At 38.0% G+C, this 27071-nt stretch overlaps 1 protein-coding gene across 8 annotated transcripts in view; it reads left to right on the forward strand.

Annotated features, from left to right (window-relative positions):
• The window catches only part of ZBTB20 (zinc finger and BTB domain containing 20), a 607051-nt gene extending 581214 nt beyond the window's left edge, over nucleotides 1–25837 (forward strand). For all 8 annotated transcript variants that reach the window (XM_060770782.2, XM_060770779.2, XM_060770783.2 and 5 more), the window contains 2 exons: nucleotides 16897–18492; nucleotides 22201–25837. In XM_060770782.2, coding sequence (XP_060626765.2) covers nucleotides 16897–18492; nucleotides 22201–22619 — 2015 coding nt within the window. In that variant the 3' untranslated portion in view covers nucleotides 22620–25837. The remainder of the gene's footprint in view (nucleotides 1–16896; nucleotides 18493–22200) is intronic.
• The last annotated feature ends 1234 nt before the right edge of the window (nucleotides 25838–27071 follow it).

Here is a 27071-nt window from a genome sequence, read left to right on the forward strand (position 1 = left end):
AACCCATACTATCAAATACAAACATCTGCCTACTTTATCCAATAGCTGCATATGATAAAGTTACTGGATGAGATATTATTACTATTTTTCAGAACATAAGAATTATCTTTGCATATACAGCTTAATCTGTAGGCACATTAAGTGAAGACTCAGCCGTAATATTGAGCAGCAAAAACATAGAACATTGCATTGTGACAATTTCATCTTTCCAGTTAAAACCTGAAAACTTTAAATTAACAGCCATTTTCACAACTGTACAGCAGTCAATATAATGTCCCTTTTACTGACAGCTCTGTTGTTGTAGAACCCCTCTCATTTCTGGAACAGATGGTAAATTCATGAACTACTTGGTCAAGAATTGTGTAGTAGAGAATGAATAATGCAATATATTTTCTCTTTGCTGCCAAACGTCTTTGAAAAATATGGTGGTGGGGGAGGAGAGTCAGGAAGCCAAGCAAGGATGGGAACGTTATAGTCTTCCATGATCTTATCTTGACTTTTCCCATGCACCATCAGAAGTGAGGAGCAAAGCAGTGGTTGGAAGGGCTATAGCCTTCTCAGTCCTCTCCCCTTACCTGGTATTAGGTGGGGGGGGGGGGCAGGTAAGAAAGGGGAAGATTGTTCTTGCTACCTGTAGTTGACAGCAATGCAGATGTTACCATCATCATGCATCAACTGTCAGAATATAGTCCATGACAATCCCAAATAAGGAAAAAGTATAGGCTGGCTGGGAGTACATCTCAAGTATATTTAAGACCTTTGTGGGGTTGGGGAGGAAGCATCTGGAGAGTTCTACTCATTGAAGTTTTTGAAGGAAGATACTTTCTTAATTTTTTCTCTTGACTATTCAGATATTCTTTCCACCACTTCTGTGATCATATATATCCACTGGTCTCAGTGTTATTTTGTTAGACAAGGACATCTCTCCCCCACCTTTATTTGACTTGTGTTTTTAAGGCTATGTTTGAGTTTGACTTCAGTCTATTAAAAAGACTGAATACAGAGGAACCATATCAGCAACTTTTGTGCTAAAGCAAACTTTAAAACAGAATAGCATAAAGCTCAATGTAGCTACAACATCTCCACATTTTGTGCATGTATATAAGAAAACAAAATAATAATACTACTGACTGTTTTAAGCAAACTAAATAAAAACCCAGGCTTTAAAATAGCTAACACCAAAAAGATTGTTCACTGTTTTTATTTCCTAATGCAAATTAAAGGGAGACAGAAAGGTCTGGATTCCCCATTTTTGGTTATAGAATCAGATTCCTGTTATTTTGCATTGGGATCAGACTGGCTCAAACTGAATCAGGGCCAAATCTAAACCACTAAATGAGGCCCTAAATTTGTATTGGAAGTTAATTACTCTTAGTTCTCAAGGCTGAAAATACTTTTTGCTAGCTTCTTCCTAATGCATAGTTCCCATTTGAAACTAGCAACTAACCACTATAGTCCAGTTTCTCAAAATAAAGGATAGTCCAGTATTTCCAGAGAACTATTTTTCTGCTTTGTCATTCAGTTCTATGTTTAACTCAAAGATGAATCAATATTAACACTCTCACTTATTTCCTCATTAGTCCCTTTCAAAATAGATTACAAAGTAGCTCAAATTAGATTGTAGAAACTATAATACTGTTCAACTGTTCAAAATACTGAACTTTAAAAGAAGGGACGCCCTTAAATGACATGGAAATGTGAAAACCTCACTTTCACTGATGATTTGCAATGTCATAGTTTCCTCCTTCTGAAATGGATTTAAAATGACAGGAAAGAAGGAAGAGGGATGGCATCCAAGAGCCTTGAATCCAACCAGACTTTGTGGAGGCCTATAAAAAATCAGGTCATTGCAATAAAAGTAAGGGTATCACTTTCATTTCTTACTTTTTAAAAAACTGTATAAGAATAAATGGTGAAAGCAGCAAAATACAACAAAATCCAAAATTGCATCTGAGCAATCAGATAACTAATAATTACTGGGTAGATGTCCTTTAGTGCAGATGTGGCCAGATGAGATTCTACTACAAACAATGTTTATGTGTTTGTGTGTGAATCCAAGTATCTTAAGATTGGGTTTTGTTCAGGGAACCAAGTCAAATTTAAACTAGTCCAAGTCCATATCCCAGTAAAATCAAGTCTGTCAAATCTAATATCAAAAACTGACCCAACAAACAGGAAAACAACAGGTTTATCTGCAAAGTACATCACAAATTGGTCTTAGTTGGCTTCCCAAAATTTCTCACTCTGTGGCCTTAGGCAAGTCGTTGGTTTTTAGTCTCTGCACTCATTTATAATAATGGATCATACTACTGCCCTGTCTTAGAGTGAGATTTCAGGGATAGCTGAAAATATGTTGGTGAAACATTTCAGCTACTTCTAAAAGCTGTATAAATACGAATTAAAGTAAAATGGGTTACTGTGAGTTTTCTGGGCTATATGGCCATGTTCCAGAAGCATCCTGACATTTTGCCCACATCTATGGCAGGCATCCTCAGAGGATGCAGCTTCAAGGCTTGGCTGCTTCCTGCCTGGGATAATCCTTTGTTGGGAGGTGGTTAGCTGGTTAGGTTAGGTGGTTAGGTGGTTGTTCTTTATTCAGTGTTAATCAAGGTGATCAGCTGCAGCAGCCACACTTGCCTCAAACAGACAAGGGTTCTTTCTCCCACCCTGAACATTCCACAGAAATATAAGCACCACTTGCCTTGTTTCCAACAAACTTCACAACCTCTGAGGATACTTCTAGAACATGGCCATACAGCCTGGAAAACTCACAGCTACCCACTGATTCCGGCCATGAAAGCCTTCGACAACACATTAAAGTGAAATGTATTTCATTAAGACTTTTGTTACGCCCTTAGCCTGTACTGACTTTATCATAGTTAAAAATGTCTCTGTGTTTTTTTTATATGTTTGGCATATATTTCTTGTATATCTTCTCTTTATGATTTTTCTTTTTGCTGCTATGCTTTTGCTAGGAAAACTGGACCCTTAAATAAAAAAAATGCACATTCTTGAGTTAAATAAATCTCCAAGTCTAAATTACAAACATTTGTACATAAATTGATTTTACTTCCCTTGTTTCAGTTTCTCTAAATTTAGTATTTTTTCTTTCACCTTATATTCCACAAATTGTTTACTTTTGCTTATTTTAATATTAACAAATAAATATTGCGACAGTTTATATTACCAAACCTACAAATACTAAACCTTTCCCTCAGATAGATATTGATAAAATGTTTTCATTCTTCTAAAAACGTGTCCAATGACTTTATCCCTCAACAACATTGTTAAGTTATCAGTTTCTATCCCACATTTTCCCACCTTCATTTTATGAACCAATCCCCCATCCCAATCCCATTCAGCCTGCTGGAAGATCTGTGTAGTGTCAAGAAGTGGGGGCTCACATTGGCACAAGGCATTCTGTGTTTCCCTTCTACCCTGGGTGAAGAAGATCTGTCTTGTATATGGCAATGTCCCTGGAAATCTTCACCCAAATTACTGTGCCTCTGCCCCCTCCCTACCCACCTCCCTCCCAATGAAATCTGATCTTAAAACAATGCCACCCCACGAAAGCCAACTCCCACAAAAGTCACTATACCTGCAATCTCCCCAGGAGTTCATGCCCAGGTGGTTTATTCAAAATTAAACATGAATACTGTTGAAAAAACACTTCCATTCTGAATAAAATGTCCAGATGTTGAATCAGTCATCCCCAAATGCAGTCATAAAGTTCCCAAGAGCCTTGCTTATCTTCTGCCAATCTTTTTCAAAACTCTTTAAGTGGTCTGAAGGCAGTAGGGAAGGGGGAGGACCATATTCCAGATACATAGATAGATTCAGTCGAGCAAATTATGGCTCTGGGTCTATAGGACTTGAGAAGAGTTGTTGATTATAGAATGATTTGGAAGTCAGTAGTTCATAAGATCACCATAAGATGAAGTCAGCTTGATGGCAGTCAACCACACCATGTGTTTTTCAGTAGTGTAATGAAGAGGATTATCAGATTGCTGTTGTATTCCAGGCTATTGTGTTGTGGCTGTATTATATGAAACCTAGTTCTCTCTTTGTTCTGATATATAAAGGCAAATATACAGGATCCTATGGGGACCTAATTATAAAACAAACTGATATTCATACTTAGCAGATGTGAGACATTTTTCAAGAGGTCATGACAAAGTCAAAAACATGAAGTGTTGTTCGAATAATTGCATTTTGAAAAACCTAGACCAGGTTCGAATATGTTGCATATCCTTGAAAAATGCATGACATGTAGCACTTTCTCCTTGGGAGTTCACAAGTCAGTCCTCTATATCCACTGATTCCAAATCCATGGATTCAGCCATCTGTAACTTCAAAATATTTTAATCCAAAAAGCAAACATTGACTATGATGACTATATCAACATTGACTATATAAGGATCACCACTATGCCATTGTATGAAATGGAACTTTAACATCCATAGAATTTGTTATCCATAGGGAGGCCTGAAACCAAAGTCGAGTGGATACCAAGGGCCCACTGTAATATAAATTTAAAAGTATTTTCCAAGAGCATATTTTGTTTTTGTTTTTTTAAAAAAAATCATTTAAATTGTAAATGAAGCAATATTTGCATAGTTAACATTTTGGAAATTACCTCCAACCCCAAACAGGAGTGCTCCTGTTCAGCTTTCATCCTTGTTGAAAGTAGAACCACTGTGTTGGTCTGGCCTCAGGGAAAGGACACCTTCCCCCACTATGCTCTGTAGCAGCACTTTGGATTTCCAGTTGTGTTCTTTGTCATTGATTTTAAGCTAATACGGCCTCAGCATTCTGTAGCAGCCAGTTTCTTCCCATTCACCAGACTTCTTATTCGGCTGACTTCACCAACATTCCTCAGCTGCTATAGACCATTAAGCATAATAATCCTGGTTTGAGCACTTGCAAATCGACTTTTTCTTCAAATGTGTGTGACTTTGGACAAAAATGTTTGACTAAATATGAGTTGTGCAAAAACATCTGGACATGCCCCTTCAAGTACACATGGTTGTTTATTGTGGGGAAAATGAGTATTGCTAGGTAATGGAAAACTGTAAAACGTACAGCATTCTTTTATTGAGAAATCATTCTAAGAGCATTTGCCAAGTTTAGTGAATTTTATTCAAAATTCTGATTACATAAATTCCTTCCCTGTCCACATAAATACATCATGAAGCCATTTGTATTAACTGGCAGTCTGCTCCCATGCAAATGCCTTAGAAGCACATTGGGCAACCCTGAATAGATGCAAACATATGAACCCTCCTGCATTAGAATAAAGTCCTCTGTTTACAGAGGCCTGCTTTCCATAGTTGCCAGTCTGATGCTACTGGAAGGCCCACCTTTCCCCTCTATTACTCACCATTAATTATAACTATTGTATTTACTCGCCTTTTTTGGCGAAATCACCTTCCCAAAATTAGGGTGTGAATTAGGTTCACATAATACTGTAATCTTAGTGCTGAACCAAAGCAATATGGGAAGCTGCTTCAGGAGTTCTTGGAGCTGTTGTTTGAGGCATGTCATCTGTAATTTAATTGTCATAGATCAATGCTATGTAATCCTGAGATTTATAGTTTGGTGAGGCATCTTACTTCTTTGGTAGAGAAGGCACAAAGCCTTGTAAAACTACAGCCCCCATGATTCCATAGCATTGTACTGAGGCAATTAAAATGGATTCATTATACAGCATAGATGCATCCCTAGGGCTTTTTCCCATTGCTAGAAGCTTTGGTGCTCACTTTTGTTTTTAAAGAAAGAATTCTTAGCATGCAGGGGTTTGCACATTCGATTTGATGGCACATTATACTCAAGTAAATATGGGTAATAACTAGGGAGGCTGCCTCTGAACCTTGTAGACAGGTAGCAGTCATGTTTATGATCATGGTGGACCTTTAAGAAACTGCAATAGTCACATCATATTAATAGCTATGCAATCTCTTTGCAAAAAATTATACAATCCCTTAGATTAGATTTATTATTATATGATTTATTGATATAGTTGTGATTATATCCTGCCTGTCTCTCAAAACAGTTTTCAAGGTGGCTTCTAAATAGTTGCATTATTTTCTCATGTTTTTTATTGTTGCGAGTCAAAGTGATGATCATCTGACTGGAAAGTAGATATAAAAATGGAATAAGCAGTAAATTAACATTTGCAACCAAACTAAATCAACTGACGGTCAGTACATTTTTTATTTAATTGTTTATTGGTTGTATATTGTTCTTAAGGCATTGAATTATTGCCTATGCTGTAAGCCGCCTTTGGAGTCAAGAAAGCAGGATATAAATATAGTAAATAAATACATAAATAAAAACTCAGGTGCTTGTGTGGAGACTCTTAATAATAAATAATAATAATAGTCTTTATTTATACCCCGCCACCATCTGCCCAAAAGGACTTGGGGCAGCTCACAGAAGCACTCCAAGTGTCACATGCAGTATCACATGTTTATTATAGTTCACTTTCCTTTGCAACAGTTGTGTATTAGATTATTTCAAATTCCAAGGTAGGGATGCAAATATTATAACCCATTATTTGTTTCCTGAATCTGGAAAATCCAGTTGGAAAAATCCCATACTGGCAAAAAAAGTGCAATCTTTAGCCACTATTTGCAGATTCTAAAACATAACTAGAATGTTATTTTGCGCAAAAAATACATACATGTTTTATGTGTGATAGCTATGGGTAGCAGGTATGGGGTGGGGAGAGTTTTCTGTCTAGTGTTTATTTATTTGTTGTCCAAAATGGAAACAATATTTTATGCATTAAGAAGTAATTATCTGTAACTAACTGTGGCACAATATTTTCACAAAAAATGTATTTCTATGTAGAATAATTTCCTGAAATACATTTGAATGTGTTAGAACTACACAGAATTACTTGTTTTCTCCCAAAGAAAATATTTATCTGCATAGAGGGAGGAAAAGGTTGAATATATGAAGCAACTAGAATCAAATACTATTAAGTACTTATGGAACAAAAGGCCCTACTGGCAGAATAATGCAGCAGTCTTCACATCTCTGCCCCATGACTAGTCGTTTTGTTGAGATTCACTTACTTTTTATAATGTCTGATCTGAGAGTAAATCACAGACAGTATTTTCAGTTGCCTGTCATACAGTGCCTTGGTCTCAGAACTGGCATTCATGAAACTGATAGGTCCATACAGAGCCAAACATTCACGGGAAGCACATGGCAGGAAATATCTGTATAGACAATGGGTGGTTAAGGGTACCTGTTGCCATTAGTTGTTGGTGTCACTCTTCTGCTTGCAAAACTATGTTGTGCCTACCTCACTGGCATGAACTGTGAAAGTGTCTAACTTCTCATACTAAAGTCTATTTTACAAATAGCTTCAGGCCATAGGATTCCGGCCAAAATATTTAGTTTACATAGTTCTGCTGATGTCAACTTCCTGTTTAGTGCAGCCAGGATAGCTAGAGTTCAAGTAAGGTAATCATATTGCATTGAAGCATGTAATTGAAGACAAAATTAACTTTCTGTGTGCAGTCTAATTCATGTATGAACATGAGTGGATAAGTAACACTTAGTGTTGCACTTAGAGGACCTGCTAAGTAGAAATAGTTGAGATAAACATCATACATGTAGAAAAAATGTTTTATCAGGGAAGAATGTGAAACTTCCCTTTTGTTCTGCTTCACATGCAGTGAATGTATGATGGATTTTGCTTCCTGACATCCATTGGTCTTTTCCCCTTTGAGACTTCATCCATGTAAGACAAATGCATAACCTTACATGCTGTTCAGAATCCTGCAGGATTTCCTGATACCATGTGTAGAATCCCATTAGAACCAATCTAGTGTAGTGGTTTGAGTGTTGAACTATGACTAGAGAAACCAGGATTTGAATCCCTGCTTGACCACAAAAACCCACTGGATATCTATGGGAAAGTTACACTCTCCCAGCCTCAGAGGAAGACAAAGAAAGGCAAGGACCCTTTGAAAAAAAAAATTTAAACCAACTGTAATAAGATTGCTATAAATCAGAAACAATTTGAAGGCACACAGCAACAAATACCAGGCAAGATTCTGGAAAAGATTGTTAAAAAGTGGTCTGCAAACACTTAGAAACGAATGCAGTCATCGCTAATAGTCAACACAGATTTATCAAAAACAAGTCATGCCAGACTAATCTGATCTCTTTTTTCGATAGAGTTACAAGCTGGATAGATGTGGGGAATGCCGTGGATGTAGCATACCTTGATTTCAGTAAAGCCTTCGACAAAGTCCCCATGACCTTCTGGAAAACAAACTAGTGAAATGTGGACTAGGCAAAATTATGGTTAGGTGGATCTGTAATTAGTTAAATGAATGAACCCAGAGGGTGCTCACCAATGCTTCCTCTTCATCCTGAAAAGAAGTGATGAACGGAGTACCGTAGGGTTCCGTTCTGGGCCCAGTCCTGTTCAACATCTTTATTAATGACTTAGATGAAGTGTTAGAAGGCATGACCATCAAGTTTGCAGACGACACCAAATTGGGAGGGATAGCCAATACTCCAGAAGACAGGAGCAGAATTCAAAACTATCTTAGCAGATTAGAGAGATGGGCCAAAACTAACACACACTTAGAAGTTCAATAGGGATAAATGCATGATACTCCACTTGGGCAGAAAAAATGAAATGCAAAAATACAGAATGGGGGACACCTGACTCAAGAGCAGTACGTGTGAAAAAGATCTTGGAGCTCTCGTGGACAACAAGTTAAACATGAGCCAACACTGATGATGCAGTTTAAAAAGCCAATGGGATTTTGGCCTGCACAAATAGGAGTATAGTGTCTAGATCCAGGGAAGTCATGCTTCCCTTCTATTCTGCCTTGTTTAGACCACACCTGGAATACTGTGTCCAATTCTGGGCACCACAGTTGAAGAGAGATATTGACAAGCTGGAATGTGTCCAGAGGAGGGCGACTAAAATGATCAAGGGTCTGGAGAGCAAGCCCTATGAGGCTTAAAGAGCTGGGCATGTTTAGCCTGCAGAAGAGAAGGCTGAGAGGAGACATGATAGCCATGTATAAATACGTGAGGGGAAGTCATAGGGAGGAGGGAGCAAGCTTGTTTTCTCCAGCCCTGGAGACAAGGACACGGAGCAATGGGTTCAAACTACAAGAAAAGACATTGCACCTGAACATTAGGAAGAACTTCTTAACTGTGAGAGGTGTTCAGCAGTGGAACTCTCTACCCCGAAGTGTGGTGCAAGCTCCTTCTATGGAGGCTTTTAAACAGAGGTTGGATGGCCATCTGTTGGGGGTGCTTTGAATGCGATTGTCCTGCTACTTGGCAGGAGGTTGGACTGGATGGCTCATGAAGTCTCTTTGAAGTCTATGATTCTATGATTCTACATACAGAATCCTATTTTTACTTTGGACTGTACATGAGGTTATGGACAAGCATGGTATGTTTCTCCTCCAAACATTTACTACATGGTTTATGTGTGGTGCTATGCATAAAAGAAAGGGTGCGATGTTGCTGAGTGTTTTCCTTAGATGGCTATTTTATTAATGATTCCTTAATACCAGATATTTAGGAAGTATAGGTTTCAGGGTTGAAGATGATATGATGAACAAAACTGTGATATGTTTTTATCTGATAGGAAGCTGTAAAAATAGCCAGAAAAGGCTGATAAACCTACAATTGCAAGCTCTGCCAAGACCTACATATTGAATATTTAAACTAATTGATAACAACCAGAGTTTGTGTGCATGAGTCTTTTTCTTGAGAAATGATGCCATCATGTGGCCATTTTTATTGCAAATACAAAAAAAAAAACATTGTTTAGAAATAGCAATGTTTACATATTTAGTTCATGCATCTATATGGCTTATAACTTATAAATATGTTAGTTACAGTAAACAAACAAATAAATTGTATCTTCAGCTCAGATCTTATTTATATGGCTACTAATTTAAGAAAATGTTCTTAAGACAGATAAATAATTTATTTTGAAGGAACTCATCAAAAGTGCAAGAGATGTTGTTAACAGTGCAGCAAGATGCAAAATCCGATTACAGTGAAAGGTTTTGATTGAAATCTTTTGGACATTAAACATAGTTAGCCTTAAATTTTCTGTCATTTTAATTCCACTGCATGATTATATTGACTGGAGAAATGCATGCTTGCCTGCAACAAAAAGAAGGAAAGAAAACAAGGTCAGGTGCTTTCTGGTAGATCCTCTCCCTCTCTGTGTCTTTCTTCCTTGCTCTGCCTCATCTCTTTTTTCCTGCCTACTTTTCTATTTCAAACAGGCTACCTGCAAGAGGGCAGTCTGCTCCCTTTTCTCCACTTTCTCAATCTCCCGCAGTGGCACACACTACTGAGGCATTGCTTGGGCTGGCCAGGGAAGCATTTGCCTTGCTGCCGCCACTGTTGCTGGGAATTAACTGAGACATGTGCCAGTCAGAGTGGGTAGAACGGTGCAGCTTTTTGTATACTGTTCCCACAGGTTTTTGGCAAACCAAGCAAATTTTAACCGTTGTCGTTGCACATTCTAGCAGTTGCTTTTGTTCAGAGCAGCACAAGAGTGGCATCTAATGCCATTTTTGTTGGGCAAGCAACTATGCAAAAGACTGCTGAACCACTTATACAGCAGTGATGTAATCCAGTACAACTGCATTGTCAATTATTTTTAGTCTGCTATTGTTATATTGGATCTTTATGTGAAAGCTAAACAAGTATCAGCCAAAGAGGTTACTCCAAATAAGTTTCTTTTTAGAAGAAGAGCATTCCTCTTATCTAATACACTGCAATATAGAATATAATTATCCTCAAAAGATTCTTTGCACTTTTGAAAACACCAATATCTCTGTTTTAAACTTAGAAATAGAAGTATTACTTGACTTACTTTTTAGTATCAAAGAAAAGCGGATAATATCAAGGGGAAACTCACATACATATCCATCACATGATTTGTCTCCATCCATGGAATAGAGAGAGAGTGAAATCAAACGAATCTCTAAAATATTTTATTAATGAAAGTGGTCTTTGATTAAATAAAGTCCAGTTACAAAAAGGAAAATCAAAGTTATATGGTAATTTCAGTTTCGACTCCACATTCAAAATCTATTAGGAAAATGTGCACTGAGGTAACCTTAAATTCTGCACCATGTCTCTGTAAAGACAGTCTCTGAGTTACACACATCCGACAGAAATGACGCACACAGGCCCGTAGCCAGGATTTTGTTTCTGGGGGGGGGGGGGGGAGTGAGTTTGGTTCAGGGGGGCTGAGTCTGAGTGAAAGAGGGTCTACCCTAGCAAACCTTTTGTATTGTTACCCCAATACCCCCATGCATATGGGATATATTGAGCATGGTGATCAGATCATGATATGAATAAACATAACAGTTTAAATAATGTACCAGTAAGACCTTCTCGCGGACCACCATGAGAATTTCGGGGGGGCTACATGCCTGGACGCACAGTTAAGAATGGGGGTGAAACAACAGGAAGTGAGAAATCTACCCCTAGGAAGGGAAATTTACTCTTGGAAGTGTTATCATGGGAAAAGGATATCTCCACTGAAGCTTTCTCACCAATTCTTGTTTCCATAAGAAGCCAAATTTTTCAAAGTCTAATTCACAGGGACAGAAAGTGAGGTGAAGTCTTCTGACAGCAAAACAAAAACTACAGGGATGTTAACCCTTCCCTATTCTATCCAAAGCTGTGTGAGTGAGTGGCTGGAGATAGCACTTTTTAAAATATACCTGTTCCTCTATATGTATATGTATATGTGTATTTATTTATTTATTTATTTATTTACTGTATTTGTATACTGCCCTTCTCAACCCTCAGGCGACTCAGGGCGGGTGTATATGTATACGTAAAGGTAAAGGTTTCTCCTCGACATTAAGTCTAGTCAAATCTGATTCTGGGAGGTGGTGCCCATCTCCATTTCTGAGCCAAAGAGCCCAGCATTGTCCGTAGACGCCTCCTAGGTCATGATTGCATGGAGTGCAGTTTTATATGTATTGTATTGCATTGTATTGTATTGTATTAATAAACACACACACATGACTGGAGTTACACTTTTTAAAATGTACCTGTTCCAACTTAAGAATAAACCTATGAAACCTATCTTGTTTGTAACTTGGAGCTGCCTGTATATAATCTTATACATGTTTTGATTAAGTAGCATTATTCTGGGAAAGGTGACGGCCAACAGGGAGCTCTGGCGTGGGCTGGTCCATGAGGTCACGAAGAGTCGGAAACAACTGAACAAATGAACAACAACAAAGCATTATTCTAAGATTAAGAGTATTTTGTCTGGTATTGGATTAAATAGATGTTGCAGAAATAGATATTTGAAATGTTCAGATAAATTGCTAGGCTAAAATTCCATTTTCTAGTCAGCTTCGCTTAGGAGAATATGCATGTTTTTGGCTCCAGATCTTTAATGTATGTATGGATGGAAAGACCAATTAAGCTTCCTTAATTGATCTTTCCACAGCTCTGCAGGAGCTGAGCAGGGCTGCCGCTGATAGAGTGATCTGGAGGTCTCTCATTCATAGAGTCACCATACGTTGAAGTTGACTTGAGGACAGTTACATAACTAGTTAACTCGTGCTTACATTACCCAGTGCTGCCCCGCTTAACCTGCCTTCCATCTTCTCATCAGCATCCAGTTGTGTCTGTGTGTGTGTGCCCTCCAGAATTCTAGGAGGGTGTCATTCTCTGAATGTTATCTAGCCTCCCCAAAACACTAGATGCTTATAGTGGTGTTATGCAACAGATAGAGTGTGACCCTATTGGGTCACTGCACAAAGGAAATAGTGGATTCCTCCTTCCACAATATCCTGTGTATCCAACAGGGTTCTGGGCATGGTAAATGATATTTTCTTAATGTGCAAGTGATTATGATATATATAAAGATGGATAGATAGATGGACAGACAGACAGAGTAAGAATAGTCTGGAAATCAGTTTAGCTCAAGTAACGAACTTGAGTCCAATTAACTGAAATTTAGTATTCTGTCATAATAAGCTTCTGAATCTACAGCTTTAGTCAGGCTTATAAATCATAATTGCTAGGCTCTATGTAGATGTGAGTAACATTTCATGCACACTCAAATGCCACAATTAACTGTTAACACCATTCAGTATTGAGTACCTGCTTCTTTGTTTAGAATAGTTGAATAACACAAAGTAGCTCACATATTACAGCAATTCTTTCCCAAACAGAATAGGGCATGCATATTCCTAACTACTAGTACATTTTCAAGGATAACTAACACATTTTAGACCCTCAGACAAAAGAGAAAACCCAGCTGAACTGCCATCATTTTGAAAATATAGTACATGGGACAATCTGTATAACATTCCTTACCCCCACACCACCCCCAGCTGTGCCCATTCACTGCCTGCTTGGGTAAGAATAGCCTTTGCATTTTCATGCCTTTTCATTTGGGTACTATTTCTCAATCGGCCTCCTTTCACATAATGGAACAAATTCTTCTACAGTAGTTTCTCATGTAGAGTCCATTGGGATTTCTATGTTGATATTCATTGGGCAAAAGCAGGTTGCTTAACAAAGGCCACTTCAATTCTACAGAAACTTTTCCCACTATATTAACTTAGAAAAGAATGACAGGTCTGGGAACAGAATGAGACAGAATCCCTTACCTCATTTGTTCTGGGTTTTCTATGCAGTGACAGTTAGGTGAGTAGTTGAATTTAAAAAGTTTTTTCCACTTATCAATATAGTTATCAGAGAGGGGTAATTTTAAAGGAAAATTTTATTTATTAATATATTTGTTAATTAAAACAGATTTTTCCTACAGTGATTTATTACTAGATGTCTTGAGATAAAGTTTTTTTTTTTAATCACGAAATCCTCTGCCTCATTCACAAGGTTTATCAAGCATTCCTTAATTTTTCATGTGTAACTCCCATGTTTTCTCATTGCTTCTTTAGGTCACATTTTCCATTAGACTCATTCTATTGTACTTTTAGGTTCAAACTACCACCATGTTAAGAACTGCCCCCTGTGAGGAAAAGGCAGGAAAACCTGGTTAGAGCCAGCTAATAACAATTCAGGGACTACTGTGAAAGGGATGGTGGGATGAATACCATGCAGTTTTGGGACTACTGTGTAGGAGGTCTGGGGACGAGGGGAGGATACACATTGTCTATTAAAAAGTCAGATAGGGAAAACATAGGACAGAGTTAGGGCCATCAGAAATATGGAAGATCTCAATTGGAGCTTTCAAGCTGTGAATGAAGGCATTTGGGCATTTCCTTTTAACTTGTTCATTTAATAATATAATAACTTTATTTTTATACCCCACCTCCATCTTCCCGAAGGGACTCGGAGCAGCTTACAAAGGGACATGCCCAACAAAACAGGTCAAAATAAGACAAAGGCTTTCATGGCTGGAATCACTGGGTTGTTGTACGTTTTTCAGGCTACGTGGCCATGTTCTAGAGCAGTGGTTTAACAGTTTACCAGCAGTTAGGATTTCTGGGAGTTGTAGGCCAAAAACATCTGGGGACCCCAGATTGAGAACCACTGCTCTAGAGGCATTCTCTTCTGACATTTCGCCTGCATCTGCGGCAAGCATTCTCAGAGGTTGTGACCTCACAACCTTTGAGGATACTTGTCATAGATGCAGGCAAAATGTCAGGAGAGAATGCCTCTAGAACATGGCCATATAGCCGGCAAAGTCACAAAGATAGGCAAGTCGCTAATTGTTTAGGGCTTTATAGGTAATAACCTGCACTTTAATTTGATATAATAAATCTTTACTTGCTTTATTTTTTACAACTATATCTGGCTGTTTCATTTGAAAATTGCAAGAAGTTTGACTACATTTAACATATTGAACTAATCAACAGAACCGCTTGGTCATAGTAGGGGTCATCGTGAGACTCAATTACTGGATCCTGGATAGGACCTATTGAGCAAAAGGGCAGGGGGAGTGTCAAGAGTTCATGGGTTGGAAATACAGGGCCAGTCTGGAGAGGGGTTCCATTACACATATTCAGGTGTGTGTGTGGAAGGGAGGGGTCCCACTTTGGGTTAATTCTCCTAGGTAGCCTCCAGCAGCTTCATTTTGGATGCCCTGAGAAAGTCACAGGATTGAGAGTAGCCAGTAATCTGATTTCTCCATCCTTCAACTCTGATTTTCTCCAGAGTCCATCCTTAGCCTTCCTACTTTCAGGAAATCTAGGGAAAAACTATCATCCTGTATGGGCAGGATTTAAATAAGAATGGAAAGGAGTAATTTAGAAAAGGAAATGTTTTGCTGGAAATTTTGAATACTTCATAGATATGGAAGCACATAAGCAGCCAGTATGTTGTAGAAAGCTGCACAATTAGTTTAAAGCCAACATTCAGCCAATTTCAAAGGAAACATAAGATCCTAACATGAATCTCTGCATCTGATTACACACAATGTCCACTCACATTGAAGCGGCAATCTGTCTATAGCAGGGATCCTGGGAGTCTGGACCTTTTCAAATAAAACTGAATAAGAAAGAAAAAAGAGGAATAGCTGCACAATGTCTTTTGATTGACAATATGAGGAGTTTTCCATGTGGAGAGATTCATTATTTGAATATAATCTTATTTATGGGTTTTCTTGCTACTCATCAATATATTCCCTTTTTCTGAATTTTGTAATTTTACTTTGGCTCAGCTTTAAAAGCTTAAATTTATTTTAAAATGAGTGGTTGGGTTTAGTAGATACCAAAGACTGCTCTGAGACAATATGTCATACAGCACATTTGGAGGACCTTGTTCGATACTGAGTTGGGTTCTCAAAAATCTGTTCCTCACATAAATGGCATCTTTTACCTGCCTTTCTAAAGAAGAAGTGCCATATTGTGTCTTCATATCTTTCCTAAACTGGTAAATCATAGAAAATTGAAATTATCTATGATGTGGTAGAAATAATAGAAGTGAAATCATGTCTTTATGTAGTAATATCTTTGCTTCACATTCTATGTTTCTTAGCCTTGTCTGTCCAAAATTTGCCTGGCCTTTCTTCTACACTGCAGAGCACAGCCATGTTTATGATTATGTACATTGGCTATTTACAACCATGTGCAAATGTCTACATTATAGTTGTAGTGACTTTTTAAAGCATATTTTGAGATGAGGGGATAATCAGTGCTTATCTCTTTGAACTTCCCCACACATCCACATCTAGAAGATAAATTGCTTGAGAGAGCAATATGTCATGGGTAATTGGGTCAGACAGTGTCTAGCCCTCCCTATACAGCATTTTTCTGCTTTTCCTCTACAAAAGCTGCCTTGCCTTACTTTACTTTATGTCATTGAAGGTCTTACATATGCAGGTAGTTACTTCCTTAGGACTACACATGCTAGATGCTGTGATTTGCATCAAAATTTAATATAGTTTCTTCTAAAAATTATGTACTAGTAGGTAGTAAATATTTTAATATTTTTATGTACAACTGAATACACATACTTCACTGACTTTGCTTCTTTAAAGCAAGGAGGGAAGGAAACAGCTATCCAATAAGAATTTTTAAGTACACTTTGGAGGAAAAACACCTGATTAGCTATCCATTATTACAAAAAGATATTTCACATGCTCCAAAAGAGGTGGCTGTGAGTTTGCTTTCTCTTTAATTAAATGGGCATCATATACCTCAAGTAATACCTTTAGTGAACCTGTATTTTAGCATACTTTCCCTAATGCTTTAATAAACTGGAACTTAAAATCTTGAATTTGAGCATCACTAAACTAGAGAATTTTATAATTTAATAGATTAGGGAGCTGAAACTAGATTTTACTTCTTTAGATGTTCAGTGTGTAGCCCTTTGTTGAGAAAAAGCCAGCATAAAGGTTTCAGACTTACCTGTCTTCCTGTTTTGTCTCTTCTTCTGCTACTGCAGGTAACATTAGTTGCAAGGGGATGACAGAGCGCATTCACAGCATCAATCTCCACAACTTCAGCAATTCTGTGCTCGAAACCCTTAACGAGCAACGCAACCGTGGCCACTTCTGTGATGTGACAGTCCGCATTCACGGGAGCATGCTGCGCGCCCACCGTTGTGTGTTGGCGGCTGGCAGCCCCTTCTTCCAGGACAAGCTGTTACTGGGCTACAGTGACATCGAAATTCCCTCTGTGGTGTCAGTCCAGTCAGTACAAAAGCTCATTGACTTCATGTACAGTGGGGTGCTGCGAGTTTCCCAGTCAGAGGCCTTGCAGATCCTCACAGCAGCCAGCATCCTGCAGATCAAGACTGTGATCGATGAATGCACACGGATTGTCTCACAGAATGTGGGTGACATTTATCCAGTCATCCAAGATTCTGGCCAAGAGACACCTCGAGGAACTCCTGAATCAGCCACTTCAGGGCAGAGCAGTGACACAGAATCTGGCTACCTGCAAAGCCACTCACAACACAGTGTAGACAGGATCTACTCAGCTTTGTACGCCTGTTCTATGCAGAATGGTAGTGGAGAGCGTTCATTCTACAGTGGAGCAGTGGTCAGCCACCATGAAACAGCACTTGGACTTCCCAGAGACCATCATATGGAGGAGCCCAGCTGGATTACACGGATCCATGAGCGCTCACAGCAGCAGATGGAGCGGTATCTCTCCACTACTCCAGAAACCACACATTGCCGGAAACAACCACGCCCAGTTCGGATCCAAACATTAGTGGGCAATATTCACATCAAGCAAGAAATGGAAGATGACTATGACTACTACGGACAGCAGAGAGTACAGATCCTAGAGCGCAATGAGTCTGAGGAATGCACTGAGGATACAGATCAAGCAGAAGGCACTGAGAGTGAACCTAAGGGGGAGAGCTTTGACTCTGGAGTCAGTTCTTCTATTGGCACTGAACCAGATTCTGTTGAGCAACCATTCATAACTGGTGTAAACCGAGAAGGTCAACAAGAGGCTCCTCAAGCAGAACAAAACGAAGCTTCTGTTGAAAGCATTCAGCGGCAGCACACAGATGCCAATTCCTCCTCACCAGAGAGAGGCAATGACATTGAAAGGGACAGCACACTACTCACTGTTAGTAACAGCACTGAAAAGGGGACTTTGCAGCCTTCAATCACTACAACTGTTGCCCAAACATTGCCAAGTACACAGCTCTACTTACGCCAGACAGAAACTCTCACCAGCAATCTGAGGATGCCGCTGACCCTGACCAGCAACACACAAGTCATCGGCACAGCTGGCAATACTTACCTGCCTGCACTCTTTACTACACAGACTGCTGGCAGTGGTTCTAAGCCTTTTCTCTTCAGCCTACCCCAATCCTTAGGCCAGCAGACACAATTTGTGACAGTGTCCCAGCCTGGCCTGTCAACTTTTACTGCCCAACTGCCAGCCCCACAACCCCTGACTCCTTCTGCAGGCCACAGCACAGCAGGTGGGCAGGGTGAAAAAAAGCCTTATGAGTGTACCCTCTGCAACAAGACTTTCACCGCCAAACAGAATTATGTCAAGCACATGTTTGTACATACAGGTGAGTATGTCGTCCTTTCCTTTGTGGGTAAGACTCTGAGTGTAAAGAAAAAGCACATTTATAAATATGCAGTTGATTTGAAGATGCTTTCCGTTTATCACTCTAATGTAGGGGAAAGGTTGCTTTTTTTCTTTTAAAAAAATTGCTCATATGACATTGTATTGGATACAAAAGTGCAACACCGTCTTCAAAACCAGTGATAGCTTGGATATGTTTCTGCATTTTTAGATTTAGTCCCATGTGCAGTTAGTTTTGCTGTTTCTTATTCTGTTTAATAATACAAACTATTCTTCTCCCTTTTGAGATTTTTTTTAAATTTCAGAATATACTCTTCCTATATTTTCTGAATTAAACATGTGCGCTTCTTATATCTATCCTTATAAGATTTGTCTTCCTTCATGATCACTATAGTTCTTCTCTGAATATTTTAACTCCTATGGTAATTCTTCAACTCAGAACCAAACCCAGTATTTCAGCTTCTGATTAGCTGCATAAAAATTTATTAATCATGAAGTGTTACAACCTAAAAATTTAAGAGCCACAAATTCAAAATTTGTTTGGATATTGTTCATTAGCCATTGCAGTTCCCAGTCATTCTTCAAAGGGCTGGTCCATAGATTTCTCATCTGTACTTATGCATTTTCCTGTTGGAACTTTACAAATGATTTTAATTTTTTCTATTATTTTACAAACTATTCATTACTGAGGAATTAAGATCTTCAGAAATAAAGTTTGGCATAAAAATACATTTTAGATCTGTAAATTCTGTGTATATCCAACTGACTGACACAATTTAATGGAGAGCACTAGGTCCTAGTTACAAGTCATTTTGCACAAATCCTAAAGACAGCTGGGTAAGCTTTTTGGCATTTGTGAAGAAGAACCCATTACCTTTGCTGGTTAGAGTTAGGAAGAATTCTTAGGCTTCCAAAAGATGGAGGGAAATGTCTGAAAAGAGAGAGAAGGAAGGACAGTGTGAGTAAGAGGGAAAATAAGTATGGCTGTGTAAAGAACGTATCAATGCCACCAATAAAATGTAAAGACGTGGTGTTAATCCCACCAAATGGGACCACCAAAAATGTAAGAAAGTTCCTAGACTGCTATTAAATTAAACTGCCACCAATAAGTTTAGAGACGCTGGTCTTAAAGTCTCTATTTATCCCTATTTGCATTGTGAGGTAACTTTGGTAGAGTGGAATGCACCGAACGTAAAATCAATGGAGGAGGCAGATTTAAAATACAAAGAGAACAAGTTTATTATTAAACAAAGCGTAATTGTTGCAATATTGAGATGTTGAGCTTGGCATATGCTTGATGGTTACAAAATGGTTTGGTTGAGATACATTCAGGCTTTAGATGTTACAGTCTTATAAACTCCTTCTACAGTGAAGTGCTTTATTATTTCAGTGTTCCCTGTTGTGAATATTCACACTGTTTGTCCTATACCGGATCAAACCACTGATCTCCAGTCTTCCACTACTGGCGATCCTAAAACCCCCTCTCTGTTAGATTCTTTTTCAATCAAGCAATCTAACGAGGTTTCCCTTCAGCTCCCTTGCTGAAGAAATATTCACAAACACTAAAACTAACTGAATCTATACTGCTTCACACCACAGAGCCCTAACTGTCTCTGCTCCTCCTCTCAGGGTCTCATCCTCCTGACTGAAACAAACTCAGAGTCCCTATCTGACTCTGCTACCCTCTCTCAGGGTCTCTTCCTCCTGACTGAAACTAACTCAGAGTCCCTATCTGACTCTGCTACCCTCTCTCAGGGTCTCTTCCTCCTGACTGAAAATTAACTGTCACTTTCAAACCTTTTTCTCCTTAAGCTCCGCCCACCTCCTCTTCTTGCCTTGTCACCATGGCAACCTATCTCTCACAGCTAGGACATGGCAACCAATGTAAAACATAAATACAGTTTAAACACATTATAAATAACACTTCACAATAAACATATCTCTACAGCTGTAACCTGACAAACCTCTATTTTCTTCCTTAGGGCATCTAGGTCATGCTAGAACGTTAAACGTATACCAAAATAGAGCAAACATTTCTAAATTTGACTGTTGTAATGAAAAGACAAATAAATACTATATATTTTAAATTAATAGCTTTCATGCAAAACAAAGGATAGTAAACCAAAGGAGTTAATTTTAAGGTTTTTTTTAAAGCCACTGGCCTTATGTTCTAAGCCAAACCTGTGTAATAATAATAGGAAAGCAAGCTTCCGCTTGTAGTGAAGCATTCAGAACTCGTTCTGTTATAGGAAAAATGTAAAGAAATGTTGACTGCACAATAAAAAATTCAACTGCACAATAGATTAAAATTGGCATCAGCTCACATTTGAAACTCATTAAATAATCATGTCAGGGGTGTAATTTGAAAATTTAAAAGTGCTGGAAGTAGCCTTCAAATTTCATTCAAATACCGCATCACTAGATATTTTAGAGGAAAAATCTACTCTTCACCATTAAGGGATTACAAGGAAATTACCATTAGTTATATCATCTTGATGTTGGTTAAAATAAAAACTTATTAAGATACTACTTTAGTATACTACATTCATTAATTCTACTTTGCTCAAGAACTGAATCTTTACTTTGAAATTACTTCCATTCTTTTTAAAAAGGAATTCCAGAAGTATTAAAACTGCAACTCTTTGTTCCTAATGTATATTTCACTGATTTTTGTTTCTATTTTACTTTTCTCCTCTTCAAAACCAGAAGATAATTGTACTTCCAGTGTTTAGTATAGTGGATCACAGCCATTCCCAAATAGGATTGACAGCCCCAAAGAAGACATATTTTCAGGGTTGTTGTAGGTTTTTCAGGCTATATGGCCATGTTCTAGAAACATTCTCTCCTGATGTTTCTTATATTTTCTATTTCTAATGGCAAAAAAATGGTCTAGCCTTCTCTGTTTGATATTGAGCTGATACCATATTATCATCTTTATCTAAACTCCATATTTTAAATTTCATTATCTTTCTGGCCTCCAACTTCTCTTTTCGAATAAGATTAATTTGCTCTTCTCTTCTGATTCTCATTCCATGTCTGGTCACTTCTTGCCCTGGGGTTTTGAGCCCTTTAACTTTCACCCTTCAGTTCACTCCTCCAGTAAGATGCCGGTTTAGATACCTGGCAAGAAGGTAGAGTCAACAGTTCAGCCAAGCAATACCCCTCCACTTCTTCTATCAGCCTTCTTCCATAGTTATTAGTGCATAAGTCAGTTCAATGAAGCTGACATTTATTTTGGACATGCTAATGGATATTGTTGCAGCCATGGTAGATTTTGACTTAGCAGTTGGCTTCATAGAAAAACATTCTCGGCTATTATTGCCTTTTAGATTTGCTTCCCTTATAAGCTGGCAAACACTAATGTTTGTCTTCAAAACTGATTCCTGACAATGCACAATGAAGCAAAGCCCAGTGCATCATATATATGCATTGGTATTGTTCATGGTATGGTAGGTCTTAAATAAAACATAACGCAAAGAGTTAGGAGACCATAAACATGTTCTTGATTGCCAAGGTCAAATGACTTTATTTTCTATTTTTTGAGTAAACAAGCAACATTTCCTTTCCAAATTAGTTGTTTTGCAATTAGAACTGAAACTGGGCTGTTCTATATGATTTAAGTTGGTTTTAAATAGTTTCCCTCCTGTTCTTCCCCCTTCCCTGCATGTCTTTCCTTTGTGCTTCTGCGCAGGTGAGAAGCCCCACCAATGCAGCATCTGTTGGCGGTCCTTCTCCCTAAAGGATTACCTAATCAAACATATGGTGACTCACACTGGTGTCAGAGCCTACCAATGCAGCATCTGCAACAAGCGTTTTACCCAGAAGAGCTCCCTAAACGTGCACATGCGGCTCCACCGAGGGGAGAAATCCTACGAATGCTACATCTGCAAGAAGAAATTCTCCCACAAGACCCTGCTCGAAAGACACGTGGCTCTGCATAGTGCCACCAATGGAACACCTAGCACAACCAGCACTGGTGCAAGGGCTCTTCCCACTGGAGTGTTGGCCTGTGCAGAGGGAACCACGTATGTCTGCTCTGTCTGTCCAGCTAAATTTGACCAAATTGAGCATTTCAATGACCACATGAGGATGCATGTTTCAGATGGATAAGTAAACCTGTTCTGATATGAACAAAAAAGCCCAACCAGAGAAACGACAACAAAAAGATATGGCACTAGATATTTTTTTTCATTTTTACTTTTTTTGTTTGTTTATTTTCATTTCATTTTTGTACTACATGAAGAACTGTTTTTTGCCTGCTGGTACATTACATTTCTGGAAGCTGGGTGAATAGTAATTATCTCAGCCTTCCTTTGATGGTGGCCTTAAGGCCAGATAGTGTTTCAGGAGATCTACTGGTTGGATCTCTAGCTACTGGCCTCTAAATACAACCCTTCTTTACTACAAAAAAAACTTTTAAAAATCTTTTTTGTCACTTATGAAGAGCACTACAAAACAACAACAACAAAGAGAAATAAGAAATCTACAAGGCCTACTGTCGTAAGTACACCGCTTGCAGTGTTTCAGTGGACAGATTCACAATTCTGACCGCTTTGGACTTCACAGTATCCAGTTAAAACTGTGGAAGAGAACCGTATGTTTGAGTCACAACCACAGAAAACGGGCCCTATTGGTTTCTGCCATTAGTCGTTATCACAAAAAGGGCTGCAGAGAAGCTCAAGGGAGTTTGGGTTGGATGGTGTGGAGTCCCTGCAGGATGGGGAAGGAGAATACTAGGTTCCTCTTGTGGATTCTGTTCCATTCCACACATTCTGATTCATGACCCCCAACTTCTTTCTCCCCCACTAACACCAACAACATCTTTCATCAAAAGCTAGAAACAATGACAAAAAAAATGAGGTGGGCAAAGGTGGCTTTTTCGTAATTTATTCAGTGTCTTGGCTGAGCTCAAGCTCTCAGCACAATCAATGGGACTTTTGCAAATATCAAAGAGAAACAGCAAAAGGAAAAAAAAATCAAGAGGTTTTTTTTTCACCTAGTATTCTAGGTACAAGAAAGGATTAGCTCCCACAATCTCTGGGGGTAAAAATCAAAAAGGCTGCATCAAGATTTATTCTTGTGGAGGGAAGTAAAGTAGAATGTGGGTGGGGAGCAACTAAAAAGAGTTCTCAAGATTTTTTTTAATTCAAAATTTTATAGAGGGACAGAAGTGGTGTTTACCAGATAGAGTGCTGATTTTTTAAAAAATATATTTACCACAGTATTTGTGTAAAAAAACAAAAAACAAAAGTGTAACCTTGTTAAAGTAATTTTTGTTTTCTCTTTTGTTTTGCATACACTGCCACTAATATCTGCTCAGTTTATGTAACTGAATATATATGTGTGTATGTGTGTGTAGATATATATACATATATATATACACACATATGTATGTATGAATATATATATAATAAACACACACACACATATATATTGTTGTAGATAAAGACTGTTAAGGTTAGGTATCCTACTTCCAAATAGCAAGAGACAAAAGCAGAGTGAGGTGATCCTAATGGTTTTTTTCAAAGAAGAGGAACATGTGAGTCAACTTATTTTCTGTTGTTTTTTCTCTGTGCTTGTTATTAGTTTGAGAGTAGTAACCTGGGAGTAGAGTGATATTTGTATGTGATTTCTTTCATCTTCTAGTGTCCAATTTGTAGTGTCACTTGAAAAGCTGTTTTGAATTTGGTTTTATTATTTCCTTGGGGGGGTTTAAAAATGGGGTTCCATCTAAGCTTTAGATGAGAGGAATTTAGTTTCCAGAAACAAGGTATTAACACTATTTCTCCAGCCATTGGTTTTTATCATGAGGTCTGTACGTCCCCAAAGTGAAAAAGATCTTTACTTAATGTTCACTTACTGAGATTGTTCTTATACATCCTATTATTATCCATAGTAATCCACAGTTGAATGTCTAGTTTACTTAAATGTCATTTTTTCATTTTCCTTAAAAGTAGAATTTATCTTCCCTCTTTTTCATCTACAAAAATGTTAAAATTAATGGGTCACATTTTGCTTTCTCTGCTCATCCAAAGCAGAGTAAGTTAGTCAAGAGTCTTCTAATTTTTGTACCGATGACTTCCTCTCTTCCTAACACAGTTTTTGATCATATACAGCATCCCACAAAAGCAACTGACACTGTTTGGGTGCCTAGATGAATTGGACCAATTTGTAACAACTCCAGTAAGCATATGTTCCATGTGTCTTGATTCAGTAATTTCTAGCCAGGCAAAAATTATTTATCATAACATACAAAGACAAGGACAAAGAGAAACTTAATTTTAGTGTATCTCATTTTCAACCAAATATTTTGAGGTTGCATTCCTAATCCAGCATGTTTCACAGGAAAAAAAATGCCCATGGAATTCAATGGGACCCATTCCACGTAAAATATTGAGAGAGAGGCAGGCTGCCAGATTTATTAGACACTCCTCCATGTTAGCAATTTGAAACTTATCCAGCTATTCCTTGTGGAGGAATCTTTCTATTCTATAGCACAATCCTATGCATGTATTCTCAGAAGTAAATGCCACTGAATTCAATGAGATTTACTGTCATTTAAGTATATATAGGATTGCAGTCTTATTCAGTAATTTAGCTGAGATGAAATCATTACATTGAATATATCTCATTGAAAATATCTTCATATGATGTCATTTCTAACCTAATACTTGCTACAAATCTACATAGGCTTGTCTTAAAATCTTTAACAGTTACGCTGTGATATTTTTGGCAAAACCTGATTCTGTTTCCAGACTTTCAAAAAGATTTGCATCAGAAAGAGAAAGATATGTAAGGTTCTATGCCTGTACTTTGACCATTTGGATTCTGTCCCACTGATGAGTCAGGAAATATAACATCTCAATCCTAAACAATTTAAATGGAAAGTAATCCCAAGGATTTCAGTATAAATTAATATCACACTGTGGTCCTTACTAAACAAGATGAAATATATAATGAAGCCTAATAAGAGAACTTTGAATTCAGGAAAATGTGCATAGGATTAAACATATAAAACACTGACTTTCACTGTAATATTTCAGAGTCCAAGGACAAACAATATCTGCATCAGAAAGAAATGTGTAGAAAAAATGAGAAAACAGAGCAGGGACTGGACAAAACTATATGACAGTATATTTCAAAAGGTCGTCTTCATGTATTATAATGTGTTTTGCTTTAGATTCTAAACAAAACAATTAAGCGGTCAGTGAGGACCTATCTGGTCCAAATCTCTTCTTCAAAACTGTGGACTCCATCCTCAAGGCCTTCCTCCACCTTTTTCAGCCCCCCACCCCACCCCAAGCTGGACTTCGAGTTCTCTCCCCCCCCCCCCCCCCCACTTCCCATCTGCAAGCAATTCATTTTTTGCTTTCTCCATAATATTGTAGTGCAGGCCTACATCAACTTCAGAGCACTGTGCCAGAATTTTTAAAAGAAACCTATGACCCATGTAGTTCTATATATCATTCTGTCATACTTTTTGCACCATCTTTACTAACTTAAAGATTCCCTGATTCACTATGTGGATTAATTTGGATTCAGCAAAGTATGTCATCTCCCTTGTGTAAATCAGCAATATTAAATTAGAAAATCCAGTGCTCACCAAAATAATGTGAATTTCCTTTAAAAATAAGCATTCAAATCTACGCATAGAACAATCAAGGGCCTAGATTATGTGGCTGCTGAAAAGGGTGAAACTTAAAAGTTCATAAATATGTACATATTAACTGAATTCAGAGTGAAAAAGTGGTTTTGCGCTCAGTAAACTCAGCAGAGAGGAGAGGGAGAAATCCTGTCCTACCGTATACTCAGGCAAAATCACACTGCTGCAGCCTTTCCTGGCTTATGTATTCTTCCTCTACTATCTTGACTATAATATTGCTTGGTCACATCTGTTCTAGTTTTCATCTGTGAAATGTTGGAGTCTATGAATCCCCCAAGTACAAGCATCTTATTGTTCCAGTTGAGCTCTAAGGATGATGAGACATTACCTATAGTTGTACCAACACATAGTGCAAAAAATGCAAGTGTTATTCTCCATATGTGGACTACTAGACAAGGGCTTTTAGGCAGAGACTATAGGTAGGTGAATATCCCTAACCTTATATTAAATTGAATGTACTGAATGTCATTTGTATGATTTGCTTAAAGAAAGTATACTGTCATATACTTTTGATACAAAACTTGTAATGCTTACTCCCAAAACAAACATACAGAAAATATTGGAAGACAGTTGTCTGGACTACATCATCAACATATTTTTATATATACTTACATCGTTCTGAGCAGTGTTGATTGCCCCAAGTACTGGACGCTTTTTCTAACATAAAGCAGTCAGAAAGTGAGATAGATTGTTTTTATATCTACATTAATTCTGAACTCCGCAGGAAGTGGCAAATACAGAAGCAAATGTAGCTGTGTTGCTTCAAAAGAAAGCAAAACAAATATCCCTCAAATTGGACTTTTTAGCACATATACTTGTAGTCATTAGGATCAGTTGCAATTCTACAATAGTGTGAAAAGTTTTTGAAGTCATCAAACTCTTCATTTGGCTCATAATAA

The sequence above is a fragment of the Anolis sagrei genome, chromosome 3 (genome assembly GCF_037176765.1).
Source record: "Anolis sagrei isolate rAnoSag1 chromosome 3, rAnoSag1.mat, whole genome shotgun sequence".
Classification (NCBI taxonomy): domain Eukaryota; kingdom Metazoa; phylum Chordata; class Lepidosauria; order Squamata; family Dactyloidae; genus Anolis; species Anolis sagrei.